Source organism: Labrus mixtus, chromosome 16, assembly GCF_963584025.1.
Source record: "Labrus mixtus chromosome 16, fLabMix1.1, whole genome shotgun sequence".
Lineage (NCBI taxonomy): Eukaryota > Metazoa > Chordata > Actinopteri > Labriformes > Labridae > Labrus > Labrus mixtus.
Genome location: NC_083627.1, coordinates 26,304,358 through 26,326,010, shown reverse-complemented (window position 1 = coordinate 26,326,010; position 21,653 = coordinate 26,304,358). Strand labels below are relative to the sequence as shown.

The following is a 21,653-nucleotide window of genomic DNA, read 5'->3' as shown; positions in this document are numbered from 1 at the left end:
GGGATAGGGGGAGAGATGGGATAAGATGCAGGAAGAGGGATAGAGAGCAAGGGGGTGGGGGGAGGTAGACCGTCCATCAGCAATCCGGTGGGGAGGGGAGGGGGTGTGTGTGTGTGTGTGTGTGTGTGTGTGTGGGGGGGGTTGTTCTGGCAGGCCGCCAACCCACGATCCGGTGGGGAGGGGGTAGTGGTGGGACATGCCCTGCCTCACATTACTCCTCTGTGTGTCTGTGTCTGCGAGGGCCCTATCTTAGTGGAAACTGGTTATCACTGTAATCAAAACTCTTTAATTAATCCAGCATGTACATAGTCACACAGTAATGCTACCTGGGGGAGACGCTTAATGTGCTCCATGCTAGTAAGCGAAGCAGAGAGAGAGAAATTCAATCACTTTTCAGAGATGGTCTCATAGTGCATGTGATTAGTGTTCCTGCAGTGTTACCCATCATTTGAACTAGTTTTACATCTATTAAGAGAGCAAAATATATTAGAAACTGATAGATAGACTTTCATGTGTGTATGCAAGCTGAGCATGTGACCAAAACAATGTGTCTGAATGTGAAGATCTCCGCCTCCTATCAGAATTAGAGATGCAGTCATTAAGAAATCCGGGCCGATACTGATACCAATGTTAAAACATTCAATTTAAGTTAAGTTTTTTTCATTACTTTTTTGTAATTCTTCAAGTGTGTTTTTCAAATGAGCGACGAGATTTTAAGTATCTTAAGTGTTGTAGGTAGTCCCTCCTCTTGAGAAGTCACTGGTACATGTCTAACAAACCCCATGTCTGTGATCTTTCCAAAGGACACTGCAGGACTCCCACACTGCTGATATTCATTTTCACATTTAACGTCTAAACAAATCAGAGTTTGTTCAACAGGTGACTTCTTCTGCCCATTAAAAAACCTCCCATCTGAATCAACAGTTGGGTATACTATCTTGCTAGCATTAAATTGGTGCAACACAACATATTCACATCAGCTACAGACATCGGTGCATGCTGAATTATTTGCCAATTGGACGATTTGTCAATAGGGCTGATATGTGTTGATCGTAATGTTCAACTGATACATCGTTGTATCCCCAATCAAAAGTCTTCACACATCTTTACTCTGTCTTGTCTAACCAAATCAAGAGAATTAAAAATTTAGATTTCACAAGTATAATCAAGACCACACATACAGGGAGAGGAGTCTTTTTTTTTTTAAGTTTGTCTTGCTGTCTGGTCCTGTCCTACTCGCCCTCAGGCTTTTTCTAGACTCTCTATCAATCTTTTAAAGTGTTGGTATCCTCTGTCTCCACACACCCTGGTCTTGGTCATAACTTACATTAGATGTTCTTCTCTACAACACCACTGTCTAACATCAGGATCAAATCTATCAACTATTCTTGTCCACATATATTTTAGAAGTTAAAGAGACTTGAATAAGTCAGGAATCCAAAGCTACCTTCTTATCTTTATGTTATGTATAAGTAAAAAGTGTTGAGGGAACTCACAGTGCAGAGAGTCTCAAACTCTTTGTCAGACACAAATCCTCCATCCAGGCCGAACAGGAAGATAGAGGCATAGGAGAGCAGGCCTCCCAGGATGATCAGGTTGTTCATGTAGGGACTGGACATCTTGATAAGTCTAGGAGAAAACAAAGGAGTTGAATGAATTCATAAAAAATAAAACAGAATCAGTCTCTAATCATCCAGGCATAATATTTTTGTTTGAGGAGGGTGAAATGTTTGAAGAGAATGAACCTGCAGAGGGTTAAAGGTTAATCATCACTGTTTCATTCCAATACCATTCAATCTCCTCTGATGTTCCCAGCCCTCATTTATAGCTCTCTTCCTTCTCCCTGAACACTGATCCCTCATTTAATTTCAAGCCACACCTTTTCGTTTATGTAGTTCACCTTCACCACAGAGCCTTCATCTAATCCCTTCCACCATCCCCCTGCGTTCAAAGCTGAATGCTGAATGCTGACCTGTGGTTGCGGTTCTTGATGTTGAAGAAGAGGAAGGCTCCTGCCATGAGCATGCCCAGTATAGTGATGGTGGACAGGATACTGTAGAGGAGCACGTTGATGTGGCGCCGCTGCTGACGCACAAACGTACGATCCTTTGGAGGCTCCAAGCCTGAACAAAAAAAGGAAGAATGATACAAAAAGATATGTTTGAAGAAAATCTTTCAAATCAAGTGAACCTCAAGCTAATACAGGTGACATTGCTTTATCAAATGTTGCTGTCCTGGTATATTTTGCGATCTAAAATTACAGAGTTTTTGAACGACAGTGTTTTTTTTGGACAGTTTCACTACCTTCAGAGAGATTTCGCTCTTCACTCTGACAACCTAAGCCTGCCTCTTTCAAATCTTTTTCTCTTTAAGCAGACAAAAATAGTGACAGTGCTGCAGACATCCAGTTATTTGAAACCCATTTCCTGATCCTCAGTTTCCCCTGGTTGGGTGCACGTCTCTTGATGCACCGCAAGTCAAGTTATGGTGGTCAGACAGTGCACTTTTTTATCTTTTGCTCTATTTTTCTCCTTCCAGTGTGCCAATCGATAGCAATGGCATCATCTGACACGTCTCCACTTACTGTGGTCAGGGATGTGGAAACAAACATCTTAGATGGTAGCGTTCTAAGCTTTCTTTATGTGGGGCAAAGAGGAGAAGACGGAGGAAGGGGCGGGAGGGGGGTAAAGGGGAGAACAGCCAAGGGGATCGGACAAATTACAAAGTATGTCAACACAAGCAAACACGCAAAGGTTGAAAAATGGACTTGTAAATAATTTATTATAGAGAGGACAGTCTGAGCAGTAAAGCAGCGTGGCAAGTTCCTATGCAGGGAGGTGATGGTGTGTGAGTGTGTGTGTGTGTATGTGCCTGAGGTAGTTTGAGTTCAAGTGAATAAGAGCAGAGAGTGCAGAAGAGGTAAGTGATGGGCCTTAAACATATATATATAAACACACATCGGATGCATCAGGACATCTGTTTCTTCTTCAGTGAGTTTTACGTCAACTCGGTCAATGCTCGCAGGGGGACACACAATGCTGGGACATACACACACAAATGTGTGTAGACTTCTTCTTACCTTGGAACCTTATGGTGTTATTAATGAGGTCCAGCACATCAGCAATTGCGTTGTACTCTCCCACCTTTACTTCTTGGCCCTCTGTTGAAAACAAATACATTGAAATAAGGACGATTACTAAAACTGCTTCTTGGATGTCAAAGATCTTTTTGTTTTCATCCTCAGAGCTGGATAAAACACGTTCAAAGCAAATTAATGTGGATTGTAAAGTAGTCTTAAATCAAATATGCATCCATGGTAGCAGCACACAGAATGAAAATGGTAGTTTATTCAATATTTACGTCATTTTGCTAACCTGCTGACACTTAGTTACATTTTGAGTTGAAGACAGCACAAGATTTAAAGTTCAGACATCAAAAATGTGTTCAACATGATTGAAGAGACTCAAAACGTCATCATATAACATCATGGTTTGGTGACAGGGAAGGCCCAGACCCCGCCTCTTGCCTGTGAACCATAGAAGTATGTTCAAAGGCAAAAATGATGAATCAATGATACAAAGTGCATTGGTGGGTGTATACTATGCTGTATAAGTGATTCCTAATTTGGGGAAAATGTAACAAGAGGGAAGGTTATTCCAGTTCAAACACGGTGGAGAAAATGCACAGATTGGAGCTGCACAAGTGTAAAAGCTGACAGAAAGCCATTAGCATTATGAAAACACTTCTCAACATTTTTTCTTTTTTTCTGGGCACTCAGTGCGATTCTTTTTTCTATTGGTAGCTATCAGATTCATGATAACATAGGCAAGAAATGGTGTTTTTGTTTTCTACTGTATCAATTATCAGTTCATTTTACCCAAAGGAAACGTTAAGACCGATGAATGGCGGCTATCACAGAAAAGCAGCTGTGACAGCACCAGGGAAAAACATAAAAAAGTTAAGATGCAGAGAGAGCCGACTTCAAATGCATTCCATTATAGGATGTCAATTTACAGTACGTTAAAGGGAATAAAAAATGCATTGGTACCTTTGTATTTAAATTGTAATATACATTGTTGATACTATTTTCAAGCCACAAGGCAAGGATTTTAAACAGCTGTACAGCCAAGCCTTAAAACAAAGTCTTCATGGTGTTGTGCTCAAATACAGCTATTTCAGGATTGTGTGTTTTCTCTTTTAGAAACACAATGAGTCCCTCAGGTGTAATATTGGAGGAAGCATGACCTTGTCAGACAAACCTGGGCCGTCTCTCCGCTTCACTCATGAAGATTACTCACTTAGAGAATACACCAGGGAGGAGAGAAGTAGAAGAGACGACAGATTATTCTGTTGTTGTTGTTTTTTGTTGTTGTAAGCACTACAAACAACCTGCTATTTCTTCTGGTGTGCACGCACAAATCTCTCCCTGTTAGCACTCTTATAGGCCCACTGAACTCCTCAGCAGCATTGTCCTTGACGAGGAAAATGACAGATAACATCAGCTACTGCAGCATCAAAGGCATCACGTTCCCCACTCTGCTACGCTCCATGAATCACCTCATTTGATCTCCAATTCTGGCATCAAAGCATCAGCATCAGTGTTTAAAGTGTCGGACAGGCAATATGTGACAATTTCAGAACAGTGAACTTAAGATGCATACATAATCAGGATAGCCATGTAGGATCAATAACCGTGTTTTCCTTGGCCACGTCCTTTGTACGGATCTGAACAGTGGGAGAGATTGTAAATCAGCGCTCATCCTTTGAGATGCTAAAACACACTCCCAAGCACTCCGTCCCTTCAGGGAATATTGACGGCTGCAGCAGGCTGCTAAAAATCCACCCGGTGCTCAGCCCCTGACTGATGACATTTCATGCCTTTCTGTTTAATAAGTCACTTTAAACGACTGTCAATTCATCTGGGAAAAGTTTAATGACATAAGAAATGTCCTGACATGTTACACTCGTGAAAAAGGGCAAAAGATGAAGCTGAATCAGAGGTACTGTAGTTTATTTTGACCCACTTACTCCCTCCTGCTGCTGTAAATACTCATTAGTGCATAAATCTACAGCTGAAAAAAGTCCCAAATGAACACGCTGTTCAATCATGTTTTAAAAAATGATTGAAAAGTACTCTGATGAAGGGCGAGGGTCCGAGACGTTGCATGTGATTTTTCCATTAAATCCAATTCAATTGGAGCAGCTTCTGGTGTGCGGACTCTTTTTCTATCTCAACTTTTTTCCCATGCAGTTCACATGATCCTTTTTTAGCAATTACAATTTACCCCATGTCTGATTTGTGAAAATCTTATGTGGAAAAGAAGGCTGCTTCATTTAAAAACTGGAGGTACAGCTCAGGGATTTTTTCCTTGTGAGCGTCTTTATGTTGAAAGGACTGTGAGAAGACGATTGCCTGAAGGTAAACTGACAGCTGTGAGGCTGCTGCTTGTTCAAACATCCACAGAAGAAGATAGAAAAGCAGGAAATTAATTATTTCTTGAGGGGAGCTATAGATAGTAAATCCTAACATTCATCTCTAAAGATCCCAAACATCTTAAACCTTTTAACCAACACATATCAAAACCTCAGCTTATGGATATTCTCCTTACAGAATGACAAAGGCCAGGTTTCCTTATCTGCCGAGCCTGCAGGTTTGTTGATCTAAAATCTGTACTCAAGGGGACGGCAACCGCGATCAAGACCTCTGATGTGGAGCTATCTCTTAGCCTCATGAGAGACAGTGGGAATAAGAGCCATTGAAGCTTCTTACTAAGAATGTCTGACAGGGTAAAATGGAGGATCAGAGGCGGAGGACAGATGATAGGGTCATGTTGAGGATCAGTCCCTTTTGAAATATTCAAGCTGGGGCTGTCCCTCCTCTCCTCTCCATCCAGCTCAGGCTCTCCATGTGTCAAAAGGGTGACAAATGCGCGATCCCCCGACAAGTGAGGAGGAAGTTATAGAGTGAAGGTTAAGGAGGGATGGAGGTGATATAATAAGGCTGGAAGAGGATGGAGAGAGAAGGCTGTAATTTAAGGGATTGGACTGGACTGAGGTATGTGTTGGAGGCACAGTGTTAAACCAGCTCATGGAAAGAAAAAGAGGAAAGAGATAAACAAAGTGTGTGGCTATAATCACAGCTAATAAACAAGTGTAGAGTACTCCTGCTGTTATGTTTTACTGTTGCAGGTGACCCATAGGTGTCAATAGATGGGTCATCTACATCTGTAAGTATGTAGGCACAATGTATAGATGCATATAAGATGGGTCTTCATTTCTGTCCTGTGTCAAAGTTTTTTTATGACAACTATTCAAGGAAGAATGTGTAACTTTTTGATCCAGTATGTCGCTCTTGAGCACCAGCATGAAACCAAAACAAACTGCTGTTTGCCGACACCTCCGCCATACTGAAGCCTCCACTCTCCTCTAGCGACACACCTTCAAGCCCCATCCACTTGATTTCGCAAAGAGGAGTTTAGTGCAGGCAGTGGATTTAATGGTTAAAAATGAAAGCAAAAAAAGTTCTTAGATAGTATCTTTGTTTGCACGTCTGTTTGTTCAAACAAATAAACAAATAACTAGAACAAAAAAACAGACACATCTAGTGGCAAGACAGTGGATTAGATGAAGAAGATGTGAATAAATAATCAGATGGATGTTATAAGGCAAAATGAAATTCAAATAAAAAGAACTAAACTAAACTAAACTAGGTAAATAAAAAAATAAAAATAAAACCTAATTCCATATCTATTCTTAAAATATATTTATTGTGTTAATTAAGTGTTTCTTAAAAATGTATTTATTCTGAATTTCTTCAACTACAGTTTCTATTTTTGTCTTACCCACTGAGCCTGTGCTACAGCAGCATTAGCATGCACCAGTAGAGACGCGCACACACACACCGACACAAACACACACACAAACACGGCATGATGTAAGCAGCCAGAGGGATGGAGCCCCTCTGTAGTGGGAGAGATAAGATGTTTAGGCAGAGCAGACTAAACAGCAGCATGCACTACGCTGCATTCAGTGTGGGCAGTTTGTAGGCTGGGAATCCCCTGAATTAAGATGCAATCTGAGGGTTATTCTGCCCCTCAGTGGACCCTGCAGGCTCAAATACAACCTCAGGATGATGCTATGAGGACAGCAAGTACTGAGGCATGTTTTTAAGTGCAAACCCAGACTGTCCAGACATGCACCTTTTTACAACTGGGACTAGGACTTCAAGCACGGAAAAGAAGCCCTGCAGAGCTGGTGATACTCCGCAGCAGCAAACCCCACAAACAGAGAGAGTTGTGGGGACTTCCTCAAAAGGAAAACGATATTCTTTAATGATTGATGTTTCTGATAAAACATCCTAGCAGAGTGTATGTGACAAATCAATATGGAAAAACAAAGTAACTGATGGTTCAAAATGAGGATTTTCCTTTCAGAATAGTTTCAGTAGAGGTTAAATGACCATACAAATGTAAGTGGCACACTTACCTTGAAACTGGTTGAATTTAATTGTGCCCATCCTCTCTCCATTCCGAAACATGACTTGGCCCTGAAAAGAAGGAGAAAATGTTAAATGCATCTAAACTATAACATTGAACATCGGTCAAATACGAAACATATTTCGACTTTTAGAAAATAAATAATTTCTGGTGGATTTGATGCAGCATGAAAAGTCAAGCTGATTTAATTTGAATAAATGCGCAGTGCTACTCTTGGCAGGAGAAAGGGCAGAGTCTCGGCTTCTGCACATGCTGCATCTCATTTGATTAGAAGTGGGCAAAATTGATCTGTTTATAGAGGTAAACAAAATTATCTTTCAGCCAATTCATCTGCTAATATCTTTGGAACAACATCAGATCAGCAAGGCTGCCCAGATTAACTGTGTTTGCTCACGTTTTACTGGCACATAGCTTGGCTCAGATGCGTTTAAAAAAGCGATTCTTTTAGTGGATCTCATATTTGGGGACAGCAGCGAGAGTAGAGGTCAATGAGTGTAGTTGAGTTCATCAAATTCATATAAATTTGTTACCCGCCAAAAATGTGTGTGTGTTGTTTTGAGAAAGCAACAACTGTAAAATGACCAAAAGTGTCAAGGCAAAGGGTTTGATTTGAACGCCACAGGAACAACAAAAGCAATCTGCAGCCAGGGAGCGTTTGGCAAAGGCGCCATGGGTAGACAAAAGCTATTCAACTTTATGTCAATATCCGACGACATATTCAAATCAATTTGGCTTCTGTCACTTTATCTCTCCTGGGTTCTCAGTTTTTCCCTCTTTTGTTCTATTTTTTCCTTCCTCCTGTCTCTTTGTCTTTGCTCTCTTCTCTTCATCTACCAAGACTGTTCAATGAATTCAGGCTGCCATCTGCTTACAGAGCTTCTTAATTACACATTTAACTGGGTTTACACGTTAGAGGCTGGCTAACAAAGGTGGGACAGACAGACGGACGGACGGACGGACCATAGATGGATGGATAGATGGATAGATAGATAGATAGATAGATAGATAGATAGATAGATAGATAGATAGATAGATAGATAGATAGATAGATAGATAGATAGATAGAGAGCATTTGCATTTTCTGATTAAAAGACAGCTGAGGGGGAAATGTGGGGAAGGAAGCTCCAGAGCCAATTTTGCCTCAAAAAGATGGCAAGCTTTGAAGTAGCAGCGCAGGATCCCACCCCTCTGTTTGAATCGCACTCTTTGTGTGACATCTTTGATGTTTGAAAGAGTGTGCACGCGGCGGGCATGTCTATGTGTTTGCACTTACTACTATGTTGTTACACTTCGCCCGTGTACATGCATGCATGCATGTCCCCAGCGATGGCACAACAAGCGACTCCTGCGCCTCAAAGTCTCTAATGTTGCCTTTAGAACAGATCCCCTGCTACCAGTCAGTCTGACTTGTCAACGCAAACAAGCTCCTGTTGTCACATGCTGCTCTTTCCACAATATTCTGTTTAATTACATCTGAAGTAAAAGTATGACAGGGGAGTACAGCTCGGTTCAGCTTGTTAAGTATTACATTCACATGACGGTGGAGTTAGGGTCAGACAATAATAGGGGGATTTAACTTGAACCTTTTATGACTGTAAGTGTATGTATCCAGGTTTCTAGAGATGCCTCAATGCTTCTATAATAGCACTTCATGTCAGGAAATTTGAACTATTACAAACATTATTTAAACGGCTTGCATTAATTTCAACAGCCCCTCAATTTGTTCTCTCAAGTGCATACACGGTTTGGAGAATACGCATAAGTGTATCAAACATGTGCTGAAGCACTGACTCTAAATTCTCAATTGGAAATAAATATCTGTGCTGAAGAGATTGAATTAACCTCTTTTGACCTACAGTCAATGAAGCCGCTGTAGCGTCAGTATGCTCTTCTGCACATGGGGCAACTTCGCTGGAGAACACTGACCCAGACAGGTGTCCCTTGTCTGGTATTCAAAGGACGTTCAGTCTCAATGGGGGCTGATGGAGCAAGCACTGCTCTGCACTGAGTGTGTGTGTGTTACTATGTGTTACTGTGGGGTGTGTGTTTCACTTTGCCATGTATCACTTTGTCTGTGGAGGTGAGAATATGGGTGACAGCAGGGTTGGGGGTCAAATGAGATGTCGGTGTGTGGGCTGCAGGTGTGACATCCACCTGGTTTTCAGGGTTTAAGGTGGGCGTGCAGTTGATGTGAATGAAAATGTGATGCACACACACTTAAATACGAACGTTAACAGAGGGCAACATATGCACACATACACTACTTATCAGCCCATTGTGTCTATTTGAGGTGATCGTCAAGATGCAGGCTGTGCTACTCACAACTACCCAGAGGACACAGATACCGATGCAAAGACCACCAACCACAGATTTAAAAAAATAAAAATAAAAAAACAGCTAAACAAACCCACACACTTGTCATGTCCAATTACAAGCTGCTGTGTCTATGTCCCTGGTGGATTTCAGTCTACATCATCCTGTGGTTCTAGCAGCTATCCGCACTCTCCATGTCCTCAAAGTCGCTCCCAGCTAACGTCAGACTTCTTCTCCGTGGCCCTGACAGCAACTAGATCAATACTGTGGAGCCCTCACCCTCCCGCTGCCTCTGCTGCAGATCCAGCAGCACGACTGAGCATACAGCACAATGGTCACAATTTGGTCCTCAGAGACGTTTGTGTGTGTGTGTGTGTGTGTGTACACAACAAACAATACAGTAGTGATAAATTGTGACATGTGGAAAAGCATAAGGCCCAAGTCAGGGTATGAACTCAACAGCCCTGATTTGCAATTTCACTAATGCTCGCACATGGAGTCATTTTATCTGACACCTTGAAGTTACATCAATTCACAATCAAACTGAGTTGTGGAATAGCTATGTCTGATATTAGAATACAAAAATAGCATACATGATGTAAGCAGTGTTGAAGGGAAATTGCCTTCCTATGGCTTTGATCATCATGTGTGGGTGGAAGTTTCTATGTGCTTAATGTGAGCTACATACAGGGAACATGTTTGATCCCATTTTATGAAGCACTGCAGACTAACAGAAAGAATAGTCGACAGAGCTCCAATCCATCCTTGTACCAAGATGCAATTAACTATAACTGCGAGCAAATGTGGTGTGGTCTTCAAACAACGTTACTGTTTACTGTCTGCACAATATTCCTGCTGAAAATGTGTTTTTGTACTGAGGATTTTCACAATGAACACATCACTTGAGTATTATATTGTGTGGTTAACGATGAACTGCATGTAGCCTTTCTGACATGTTTTCTAAAGGGCATCAGCAACACAGAAGGATGCAGGTTTACTGGAGCTTAACAGAAAACATCAAAATTAACTCTATCTGTATTTGCCTCTGATTTATGGTATCTGAATACTTTGTTTTATACAATACACAAATGTTATATGTGACTGCAATGTAAAGAGAAAAATACAATAGCTCCATTTTGGCACTTCCAATGTATAAAACTTTTTATTTTTTAGTCAGCTACTTCAAGAGAGAACTCCCTTAAAGGGACAGGGACACAGACCCCTGAGTTTTCACTTCATCAAAAATGTGATGCAAGACTTTTAATGGAGTATTGGTGTACTGTGGTGTTGCAAAACCGAAACTCAAGTGAAATTGACTACTTTTACCACAACCGATGCCTTTATGTAGAATCAATATGAAGCAAAAACAATATTAAACGGTTGAGAACGAAAGATGGCAAGCCCATCCAGACAACCTAAATGGACTTCATCAACTTTTCATGCCTGCAGTTAAAAGTAAATGAAATGGTACATGGTTTCCAATATTTCTACACTCCCCTAAGTCTCTGAGTCTCTGAAGTCTCTGAAGACTTAATGCTAGACCGATCAGCCTTGAGTGTATCTGTGCTGAGAGAGGTGAGCGAGGTGTGTGATGACGACCTGGAGGTTTGAATATTCTGCTGTAACACACACAGGAGTGAAGCCTGTTTAATGGTACCTTCCTGTCTTTCTCTCCTGATGCGTTGCAATACAACAAATACTGTGATTGAAACTGGATGTGTCTCTTGAAATTCCTCTTATTTGCTCCACCTTGACTTTTGTCTCTCTATATTATACATTTAGTCAATGTTTATTAGAAAATGCCAATCTTTTATCAAACAAATTATCTCCATCCTTTTTCAAGGACTTATTCTCTCTCCACATTTTTCACACTTGTATAATTTGATTAATTTATATGAAAAGACTAAAGAGTAATGTTATGCTGTAATGTTAGGCCTTGCATGCCCACTGGCTGTCTAGTCTAGTTGCTGCATGGTGTCCTCTAGTAATGGAGTGGCCTTTACAAGTAGACAGAGATATCCTGTATCAGCTCAATTGGAAGAGAAAGTGAGCATCCACACTGGCAAACACACACACACACACAGCTGGTAGCTAGCATAGCCACCGGGATCAATCCTAAATGCATTGGAGTGAGTCGACAGCATCAAATGACATCACGCTTCAATGTAGATGTAACATTCTTCTAGCCTCACTAATTAATGCCTCTTTGAGTTTTTCTGACATTTGACAAATCTCAGTGTAGAGATATATTTAATGTTTTCTTTACATATATCTTTAGAATATGGACAGTTTAATGGCTTACATCTTCCAAAACGTTACATATCATGATAAGGAATAAGATTCACTATATTGTGATGTATTTACAAATCTGGCCTGACAATGACAATAACATTTAAAGTATTCTTAATGGTATTTCAGAGTTTGTCTTTTCCTTAAAAAGATTTAAAATCTTTGATTTCTATTCCATCAAGTCGAATCGAGTGAAATGCTTTCATTGGCTGCTTTATGTTTCTCAATCATACTATAAATTCTGTCAGTTACCATCACTGCACATGAGCTACGAGCTAGCTACCAGGTTAGCAGTTAGCCCCTCAAAATGATATCTGTCCATCCACTATATATTTTTTTTTAGAAAAAGTGTCATTGTATTTGTAGTTTAAGTCAAATCAAGCTGTTCCTAAACAGAGAACAATAGATGTCAGCAGACACAACATACACATACACGGACACACATAGACAGATACACACATGTACACACACATGCAGACAGACAGACTGCGATAATGACAATGATCTGTTCTTTGTGTGATTATGAAGGGGCAGTGGAAAAGATCGCTTAATGACCAGCGCATTTCCCGGTGCTTCATCATGGAGGAAGCAGCATGTCATCTTTTTGGGATGCTGGTGTGTTATTGTTAACATTTTGACAAAGAGAATGGGTGTATAACACACATTAATCAATCATCAGACAAAGAAAAGGTGAAAATCAGCTCCCTGACTTACTGTTACACCAAAGAAGTTGGTCTCGTTCATGACATCCAACACCATCTTTCCCACTTCACGGTCGTCCACAGTGAAGTTGTGGAAGGTGTTCTGCCGCTGTTTGACTCTGAGCAGTTCCATCACTCGAGTCAAGGTTTTGGCAATGACCCAGATCCCATCATAGGCAAAGCCATGAAACTTGCTGGACTCCACACCTTTCTGCTGAAGCTCTCGGCTGTACTCCCTCTCGTACTCCTTCGGGGTCTGAAAGCGAGCGAAAGGGGAACATGTGTTGCCTCAGGAAAGTGTATTAGTGTTGGTTTATGCACTTTTTATTTGTAACTTGGTCCAAGGAGAAGGGTTTCCCCACCCACTACTGAGATACAAAGTTTCTGGAAATGCTATTTTGAGATTCGTACTCGTGTGCTGGGTAGAGAAATGTGCAAAGAAAATAAATAATAAAGATTGATTTTGTTTGAGATCTGTGGCATGAAAACATGCATCTCAGATTTGTTTTTTGTGGAGACAGTTATCTCATATCTCCACATATTCTTTGTAACAGGATAAAGGGGCACTTTTTAAGAGACAGCTACATAAACATTAAAATCGAAGCAGTACGAAAACTTTTCAGCCCTGGTCTAAAAAATGAAAACAAAGTCTTTCTGAAATAACCTAAAAATCAAGGTTGTATCTGTGGTGAGAGATTTTACCCTAAGGGCACCGAAGAACATTCTCCCTTGTTTTACTGAAACCTTGAAGCACAATTGTTAACAACATTATAGCTTTCTTAAGTACAGTAGTAGGTGCCACTCACCCTGCCAGAGATGCCCTTGATCTGCCGAGCGCTGAGCGGCTCAAAGTCCACACTGATGTATCCCTCCATGGCTGTGAGAAGCTTCTTGGTGGTGCAGTTGGTGCTGTTGGCCTGCTCCCACCAGCTGCCCTGATACCAGCCAGGGATGATCCACTGGTATTTACTGCCATACATGTTCAGGTTGTACGCCTGGGAGGGGGAGAAGAGAGAGCGATGTTAAAGCAATGTCACAGAAGGGACAAATAGAGTGACATGAAGAGATTAACTTTCATGTAACTCTCTGACTTAAGGTAAGCTGCTGTCTTTCTAAAGCTAGAGCCTGACCTTACTGTTTTATTTCCAACTATGGTAATAAATACTTAAATTATGAACATAGTACAGTATTAAGAGGAGCACAAACTATCTAAAGCCAGATTTTCTGACCCCTGAGATTTGAAGCAGAACTCTGAGCCTTTATTTCAGACTCTGTTTAAAGGAATACTTCAAGTGGGATTTTATAACTAAATATAAATGTGTCCATTAGACAAGGCTATGTAAGGCTCACCTTTAACAAGCTATACTTGTACGGTTATTAAAAAAAATGGCAAAGGAATGTTGCATAGTAAGGTAAACAGGAAAAAATATAGCATACTCTTATTAGATTGGGTGGTATTTTTAGTGGTAAATATGTGTAATATGTTTTGCTTCTGACTCTGTCCACATAATGTAAATAGATTACCTTTATCTTGGTACTTACATCCCTAGACTAGTTCAGTGTCCTTTAGTTCCCCTTATGTTTTATGTTTTGTTTCCTGTATTTTTTGATACTAACCTTGTGTCTCCTTTCAGATCTTCACATTTCTGCCCTCCTGTGTTTCTGCCCTCCTATCTGACTTTGCCTGACTTTGCCTTTTGGGATGCCTCCGCCTCATTGTCTGACCAAACTTTTATCTTGATTAAAATACTTTGTTTTATGCAACCTGTCTCAGTGTCTGCATTTAAAACCCCACCCTTGGTTCAGTATTGATAGTACTGTCTGCATTCTCCTGCAGGTAATACACTGAGTATTTATACCTCAACACTAGTACCTCACACAAACCTATATTTAAAACAAGAATCTGAGCTATCACCTTAAGATTTACAGTTTATAATTAAATATTTAGAACCATACTAATCAGATCACATCAGAATTATCTCTTCACTTCACCATCTTTATCCTAAAAAATTTAATACATTAATCAAAAGTATTATTTTTGATAACTTGAAAGACACCAACCGACACTTTATGATCTCTGAGTAAAGACTAAAAAAACTCACACAGCAGAAGACTTTGGAGGCAAGGTGCTCGTCAAACTGGCCGATGATGATTCTCACATCATTGTCCTGAAAAAATAAAGAAAAATAAATCATGAGTTAAATGGCAAATATGAACACTTTGGTTTATATAGTACAGCAAATATAGAACCTCTACAGTGAGTATATGATGTGAAACAGCAGATAATACATTATCCATATTTTATTGAAACCCTGTCAACATGCAGCACAGTTGTTATTACACTCAGTACCATCTCTTAATGTGATATTCTGACACCCTGACTGCTCAGTAATGTTGCCGTACATGCTAGGCCTTTCTGTTTGTTAGCCTGGGCCTCAGTCGATACAACTATTGGGAACACATATTGTGTTTTAGATGCATTTTCTCATCATTTTGCACCATCACAGAACCAGCTATGAAGTATGTTCTATATTTGTATCACTTCATTTACCTGGTCAGTACCCTCCAAAGTACTGTTTATGGAATCCGAACAGCTCACCAGTGGCTGAGAGGCTATGGCAACATTGAGTCAGAAAGTGTCAATCCATAAACACATAGACATTAGTGTCAGAAAGCAGAATTGTCTCCTTTGCAAACCGGGCTGGAGAGCATGGATTTACATGGGGATTCAGAGCGCACAGTCTTGTGATTGACTGTGTAAATAATTCAGACCGCCCGGCTGGAAGTGCAGCATGTTTCATGGTGGGAAAAAGATCAGGCTCTGGGGCCAACAGTCTGTCATTTAGTACACACAAGCATATGTATATTACAGTACAACACGAGCACACACATACACTGCGCACAAGAACAGCTGTGTCAAAACGCAAGCACACACATTTTTGTAGGAAATTGCCCCAAAACTAATCCAATCACACTGACACAGATTTGATGAATCTACACATGGTCCACAGGGCTGGAGGTGACGTGTGCTGCATGAAGAAACGTCTGTCAAATAGCTCTTCTTCAACTCTGACACTGCAACAGACACACTCGACTGAATTCAGAAGTTTTGCTTTCCCTGAGCAATATGAAGGAAATCTAAGGACAGACGGGATCGATTATGTTATTGAACACTAAAGTTATTATTTTGGGATTTGTTGCTAAAAGTCACCTTGTAATGAGATCGTTATTCTTTGTGAAAACAAACTTAATACTGAGTGTGTTTTCTCCAGCAGTGTCCTGTACTGTAAGTGCTACAGCAGTTATTAAGGGTTCAGTTCCTTCGTATATCAATTAGGTAAATATGATATTTATTAACAACACGCATATGCTTAAACCTTTTAGCTGCACTGCTGACAGCCTTTTTTTTTAGATACCACAGTATAAAACAGTAACATTATCAATAGTCTGAATACATGTTTTATAGCGGATGTTAGCTGCACAGTAATGTAACAGTAACAATGGATTGACAGACATCAGTTATAAATCAAGTAAACCTATGGTGTCCTGCCTTTTTTTCCGGATAACGAGAAACCATTATGAAAACACTTCATGATGTCCTGTGCCCTCAGGCAATCTCCACCATATGTCATGCATCCGCAGATCAGAGGGAGCGACCAATCACTGTCATCTTAATTCCAATTCCTTCAGGCGGTTAGAGACACAGAGCTTCCCGATGGCCAAACATTGCAGCAATTCCTCTGGAAACATTAAATTAATTTAACATCGGATAGATTAGACTTCGTTAAGACTCTAATACTACGATAACCATCATTAATAAACAATAAATGGATGGATAATTTACTTTAGTTAACTGTTTTTTTTACTGTTAACAAACAGTGATATTGTTACGGACAGATGTTTGGGTTTTTCTTTTCTTTCTATCTTCTATATACAGTAAGAGCTGGATGTGAACAGGAGGTGCTGCAGCTATGTTTATTGTAGGTTTTAATGTTGGGGGATGCCTGGGAGGAAACTACAACTCCCATCGCTGGCAGATTCTGGGGAGATGCTATTTCCTGCCCAGCTGTTTTTGAGGGGCTGCTGATTGGTAAATTGGGCGCACCTGGTTAGGACGTGGGACGACAGCAGTGTTACTGAGACGAGTCACACACGTCGAAGAGGGACATTGAACTTTATTCTACCTTCTAAATGCGTGGCTGGATACAGTATTTGTTTATGGCAGCCCATTGTGGGCACGCTCGTTTAGTTGTGTAAGTTTAGCATAGCACACATTTCGACTCAGCACCAACAGAATTGTACTCGTCGCACGATGGAATTGACAACAATCAGTGCCGTCACGCACTCTCCACAAAAAAAAACATAACAATAATCTGAACTCAATAAAAAGGAACAAGCTGGCGGCTCATGGGAGCAGATCTATGGCCATGTGATCTATGTGCTGCAGATGCCATGAGAGTGGAGTCAGAGTGCATCACACTGAACAAAGTATTGTTTCTACATTAAAGTGCCATTAAAGACTTGAAAATGTTCTATTTTGTATATCGGTGAGCATGTATATTCATCACTGATGTATCTGTGATAGGCAAATATCGACCTGATAATAAAGGTCAACAAATATAATGGTCAGACATTATAAAATTCTACAAGTTTACATCAGACCAACATTCACATTGTTGAATTCGGAGACTTCTCTGGTTATTGCACATCAGAGAAAGGAGCATGCTGGGAAATTTAAGGGGTCTCTTCAATGAAGCCCTCATTGTTGTTCCACTGCTCGGGCACACGTGTAGATGTGGAAGAAAGGCAGGTGCTGACTCTGAACTCTTCTGGGGTGCTGTCTTGTACTATTTTTACTGTGCTTGTGTGTTAGTGTTTGTGTGTTTGTTATTTGCCAGTGTTTACTTCTTAACACTGCCCCCCCCTGGAGCTTAACTAAAGTCACTTAACCAAAAGGACTCCAGCCAGCGCAAAGGAGCTCAGCCTGAGAATCAATTCTGTCCTGCGTGGAAACAACATGAAAAGACTGTGTAGTCCTGAGCAAGGCCATCAGAGAGTGTGTTGTGTTTAGCATCACTGATAGACACAGGGCCCTTAATTGCCTCTATTGCTTTTATATAACTCTAGCAATAATTGTTCTCAAAGAGGGTAGTGTTGGGCCCAGCCTTAACTGCTTTGTCCATGACAGGGTTGTTTGTAATTTTATGATGCTGATTTATATGTGATAATGGTTTCAGTAATATTGTACCTCATAAGCCCAATCAGGCACTGTTAAGGCTTATTAGGCGCAAGCACGCACACGCATTCACACAAACACTGAACTAATGACGCTCTTTTATGAGACTGAGAGAGACGTGATTTGTAGACTGCATGGGCTTCTACCACTACACCCCATGTCTGTTTGTTGTGATTAATGTGCAGTGAGTGTGCTGTGTTCATGTGCGATCAAGTACACAGTAGAGATTTGTGAAGGCATTTGAGCGCTAATTGATCCTAGGTGAGCCATAAATGTAGCATAAACTGACCGAAGATTTGACATCATCTAAAGTTGTATAAATATACTTCTGCCTTCAAAATAAATGCACTGAAATATCCATCTATATTCCTTTTTACAAAACTTGCTTGTCATAAAGTAACAGAAACAGCCTTTAAACCATAATATCTAACACATACATTGAACAAAAACATGTTTTTATTTGGGGATCCGCAGAGGTGCTTTATCAGTTTGGAAAAAGAGCTGAGAAAACACAGCAGATTATAGGAAGTGAAACAGTGGTTCTGATGATGTTATCAATAACAGAAGGAATGAAATGAACAAACTTGTGATGATAATATCAATGTAAACCATTTGTCCTGAGCTGGTCCTTTGTGTCCACAGGTCCATAAGACAGTGTAGCATGCTTAATCATTGTGTAGTCAGGGAAAATGTAAGGGATAAATATAGTGTAGTATAGCTGCTTTGGATTTGGTTGTTCCCAATAACAAAAGCAACGGACATATTATTATTAATAGGATAGTGGGGAATGATGTGTATTTTAATTATACTATATGTTGTATTCTGTATTGTTATTTACTGTTTGATGGTTGAGTTTCTATGGTTTGTTTCCTGTGTATTTGTTGTTGATGTTTGTGTATTTTAAAGGCCCACCCCACTCTTTAATAAGACTCTTGTCGTGTCAGATTCAAGATCTTAGACCACATCAAATATGTTCATAACCCATTGGGAACACTGAACTCCAGATCGAGAAACATATTCTTTTAAAAGCAGGAAACCAACTGAGGGAATTCTTGAGTTTGTTTCAAAATGAAACAATGTCTGAGAACAAAAGTTAAAGTGAAACATGAGCTGAGGGACCTTTTGCATCTTTGTGTGACGAAAATGTTGAAAAAGAAATAGACCGTCCCCTCCTACGTCATATCTGAGGAGCATGAGTTCCGAATGCGCGATAAATAATTGAATTGTGATAAATAATAAAGTGTTTTGGACTTAATTTAGTTTCCAGGACATTTCTCCTGTGGCCTTCTATTGAGTGCAATGTCCCTAAATCTTACAACGCCCTGTTTTATCAAATGACATTTTTTGTATGATTGACTTGAAGAGTAAATCATTGTTTCTCAAAAATAAGTAAAGTGTGGCTGTTTGTGTGGGAGAGTGTGTAAGTCTGCCTTTGTTTTCTGATGTTGTTGGCACCCTCTTGCCTACTTTGACATGGAGAACAAGAGATAGACTGGGGGGAAAAAAACAAAAAGCAAAAGAGGAATGTAAAAGGCTGCTTCACCAGCAGAGATTCCTGTCTGCTCTTTCCAGCTGCATCACAGATGAGAGTGCTCTATTTGTGGATCCCACAGTGACGCCATGGCCCCCTTTATCCCCACCGCCCCACACACACTGATTCTGTGTTGTTCTGATCCAAGCCAATTCTGATAAACCATTAAAACCAGGTCAAGACCTTGAATCATTCCATACTTTTAAATGAAGCCTGATATGAATGTTGAGGGCTGAATTACTTGCCTTGAGCTTCTTGACGTTGATGCAGGGGTCGTTGGAGAAGCTTTCTGTGTCTGCGATCTGAATGTCTGCTTTCTCCAGCTCACTGGTCAGATCATTCCTCACCTGAGAGAGCAGACAGAGAAAGAAAAGGCAAAGCAGATGAGCATGGTTGACAATTTTATTACGTATGATGTTCATTGCAATGCTCGTTTAATTTAATATCCCACACGATTTTATTTCTGTGCAAGATAGTTATTGTTTCCGTCTGATCTTTATAGTCACCATTTAACCTTGAGTCATTTTTCAATGGGCACTTTATAATTTAAGTGGGCCATTTTAGGTTCAAATTTATATCAACATGTAGTGTTTAACAGATAGAAATCAAGGTGGCATAATATCCATATTGCTGCACTTAGTATCACTTGTTTCTGCTAAAAAACGGAACTGCCAGAAAACTCCACGTGTATCAGAGGTGACATATGGCCAACAACATGCCCACAGCAGGAGTGAAGAGAACTGTGGTGTATGAGGAATGTCCATACCAAATTCAGACAAAACTGAGATCAATTCAGGAAAATCTTCCATGTAATAAAAAAAAGCCTAAAAATCCATTTAAAAAAACGGTTGTTTTAACACTGAACACAAATATTAATGCAACCCTTCTGTTTAGCTCCAATTTTTTACGAGTTGAAATCAAAGATCCAAGACTTTTTTCTATGTAAACAAAAGGCCTATTTCTTTCAAATGTTGTTCACAAATCTGTTTAAATCTGTGTTAATGAGCACTTCACATTCACAAAGATAATCCATCCACCTGACAGGTGTGTTAAATGGGGGTTGTTTCTCTAGTAAATGTTGAATGCTGAAATCGTGAAACAGATCATCTTAGAATTTATTTGGCCGTGGTCAGACGACACAGCAACAGAACACACATCGCCGACAAAGTATTCATCTTCACAGTGTTGCTTCTGTTAGAAGGTAAAGTCTACAAATTAATTTCCATTTGTGTACATCTCTAAAAGGCTAGAAAGATGATATTAGCTTGACTTTGACATTACAGACATACACATTTTTAGAGCAAACAGTTGTTTCTTCTGAAGTTCACATTATGCCTGGCTCCTATCCAAATATAGATCTGCTGCTATGAGATGTCTTACACATATATGGTTACAGCTTCACAGACCTAAAAGAAGAATTACTCTTAGTTGTTAGACAGATTTAAATGGTACATTCACAACGTTACCAAGATGAATTCATGAAAATTCGTACTAACAAGGTGTAACATATCAAGATGCTGATTTAGACAGTATGATTATTGAACAGGTTTGCCTTAGTCTGGTCACAATTAAAAGCCACTCTAAAACGTGCAGTTTTATCACACCTGCTGACTGCAGGAATGTCCACTAGAGCTGTTGTTAATTTTCATTTCTCTATCATAAGCCGTCTTCAAAGTTGTTTCTGCAAATTCGGCAGTACATCCAACCCCGCCTCATGACCACAAAACACATGTCACCAAGCAAAGTCCAGGACCTCCAGTTCCTCGTCATTACCAACTTGAGTGGGCAATTGCTCACCTTTGATTGTGTCTTGCACTTGAGATGAATCCCGGTTTCTGTCTAACAGGCATATGCTACGGACTCAGATTATACGGCAAGATCCTGAGGTCCATTGTCGTGCCATTCATCCACCACCATCAACTTTTGTTGCAGCATGATAATGCATGGCTCTATGTGGCAAGGACCTGTACACAATCTCTGGAAGCTGAAATCATCCTTGTTCTTGCATGGCCTGTACACTCAGCAGACATGAGCATGTTTGGGATGCTCTGGATCTGCATATAAGAAAGCTTGATCCAGTTTCTGCC

General features: G+C 40.3%; 1 protein-coding gene across 1 annotated transcript in view; it reads right to left on the bottom strand.

The window, feature by feature from the left end:
• gabbr2 (gamma-aminobutyric acid (GABA) B receptor, 2) overlaps positions 1-21,653 on the bottom strand; it is a 173,944-nt gene that overhangs the window by 59,864 nt on the left and 92,427 nt on the right. Inside the window, exons 4-11 of the mRNA XM_061059533.1 lie at positions 19,812-19,913; positions 14,902-14,967; positions 13,606-13,794; positions 12,813-13,055; positions 7,486-7,546; positions 3,080-3,160; positions 1,973-2,123; positions 1,497-1,629 (exon numbers count right to left, since the gene is read on the bottom strand). Of these exons, the coding sequence (XP_060915516.1) occupies positions 1,497-1,629; positions 1,973-2,123; positions 3,080-3,160; positions 7,486-7,546; positions 12,813-13,055; positions 13,606-13,794; positions 14,902-14,967; positions 19,812-19,913 (1,026 nt within the window). The remainder of the gene's footprint in view (positions 1-1,496; positions 1,630-1,972; positions 2,124-3,079; positions 3,161-7,485; positions 7,547-12,812; positions 13,056-13,605; positions 13,795-14,901; positions 14,968-19,811; positions 19,914-21,653) is intronic.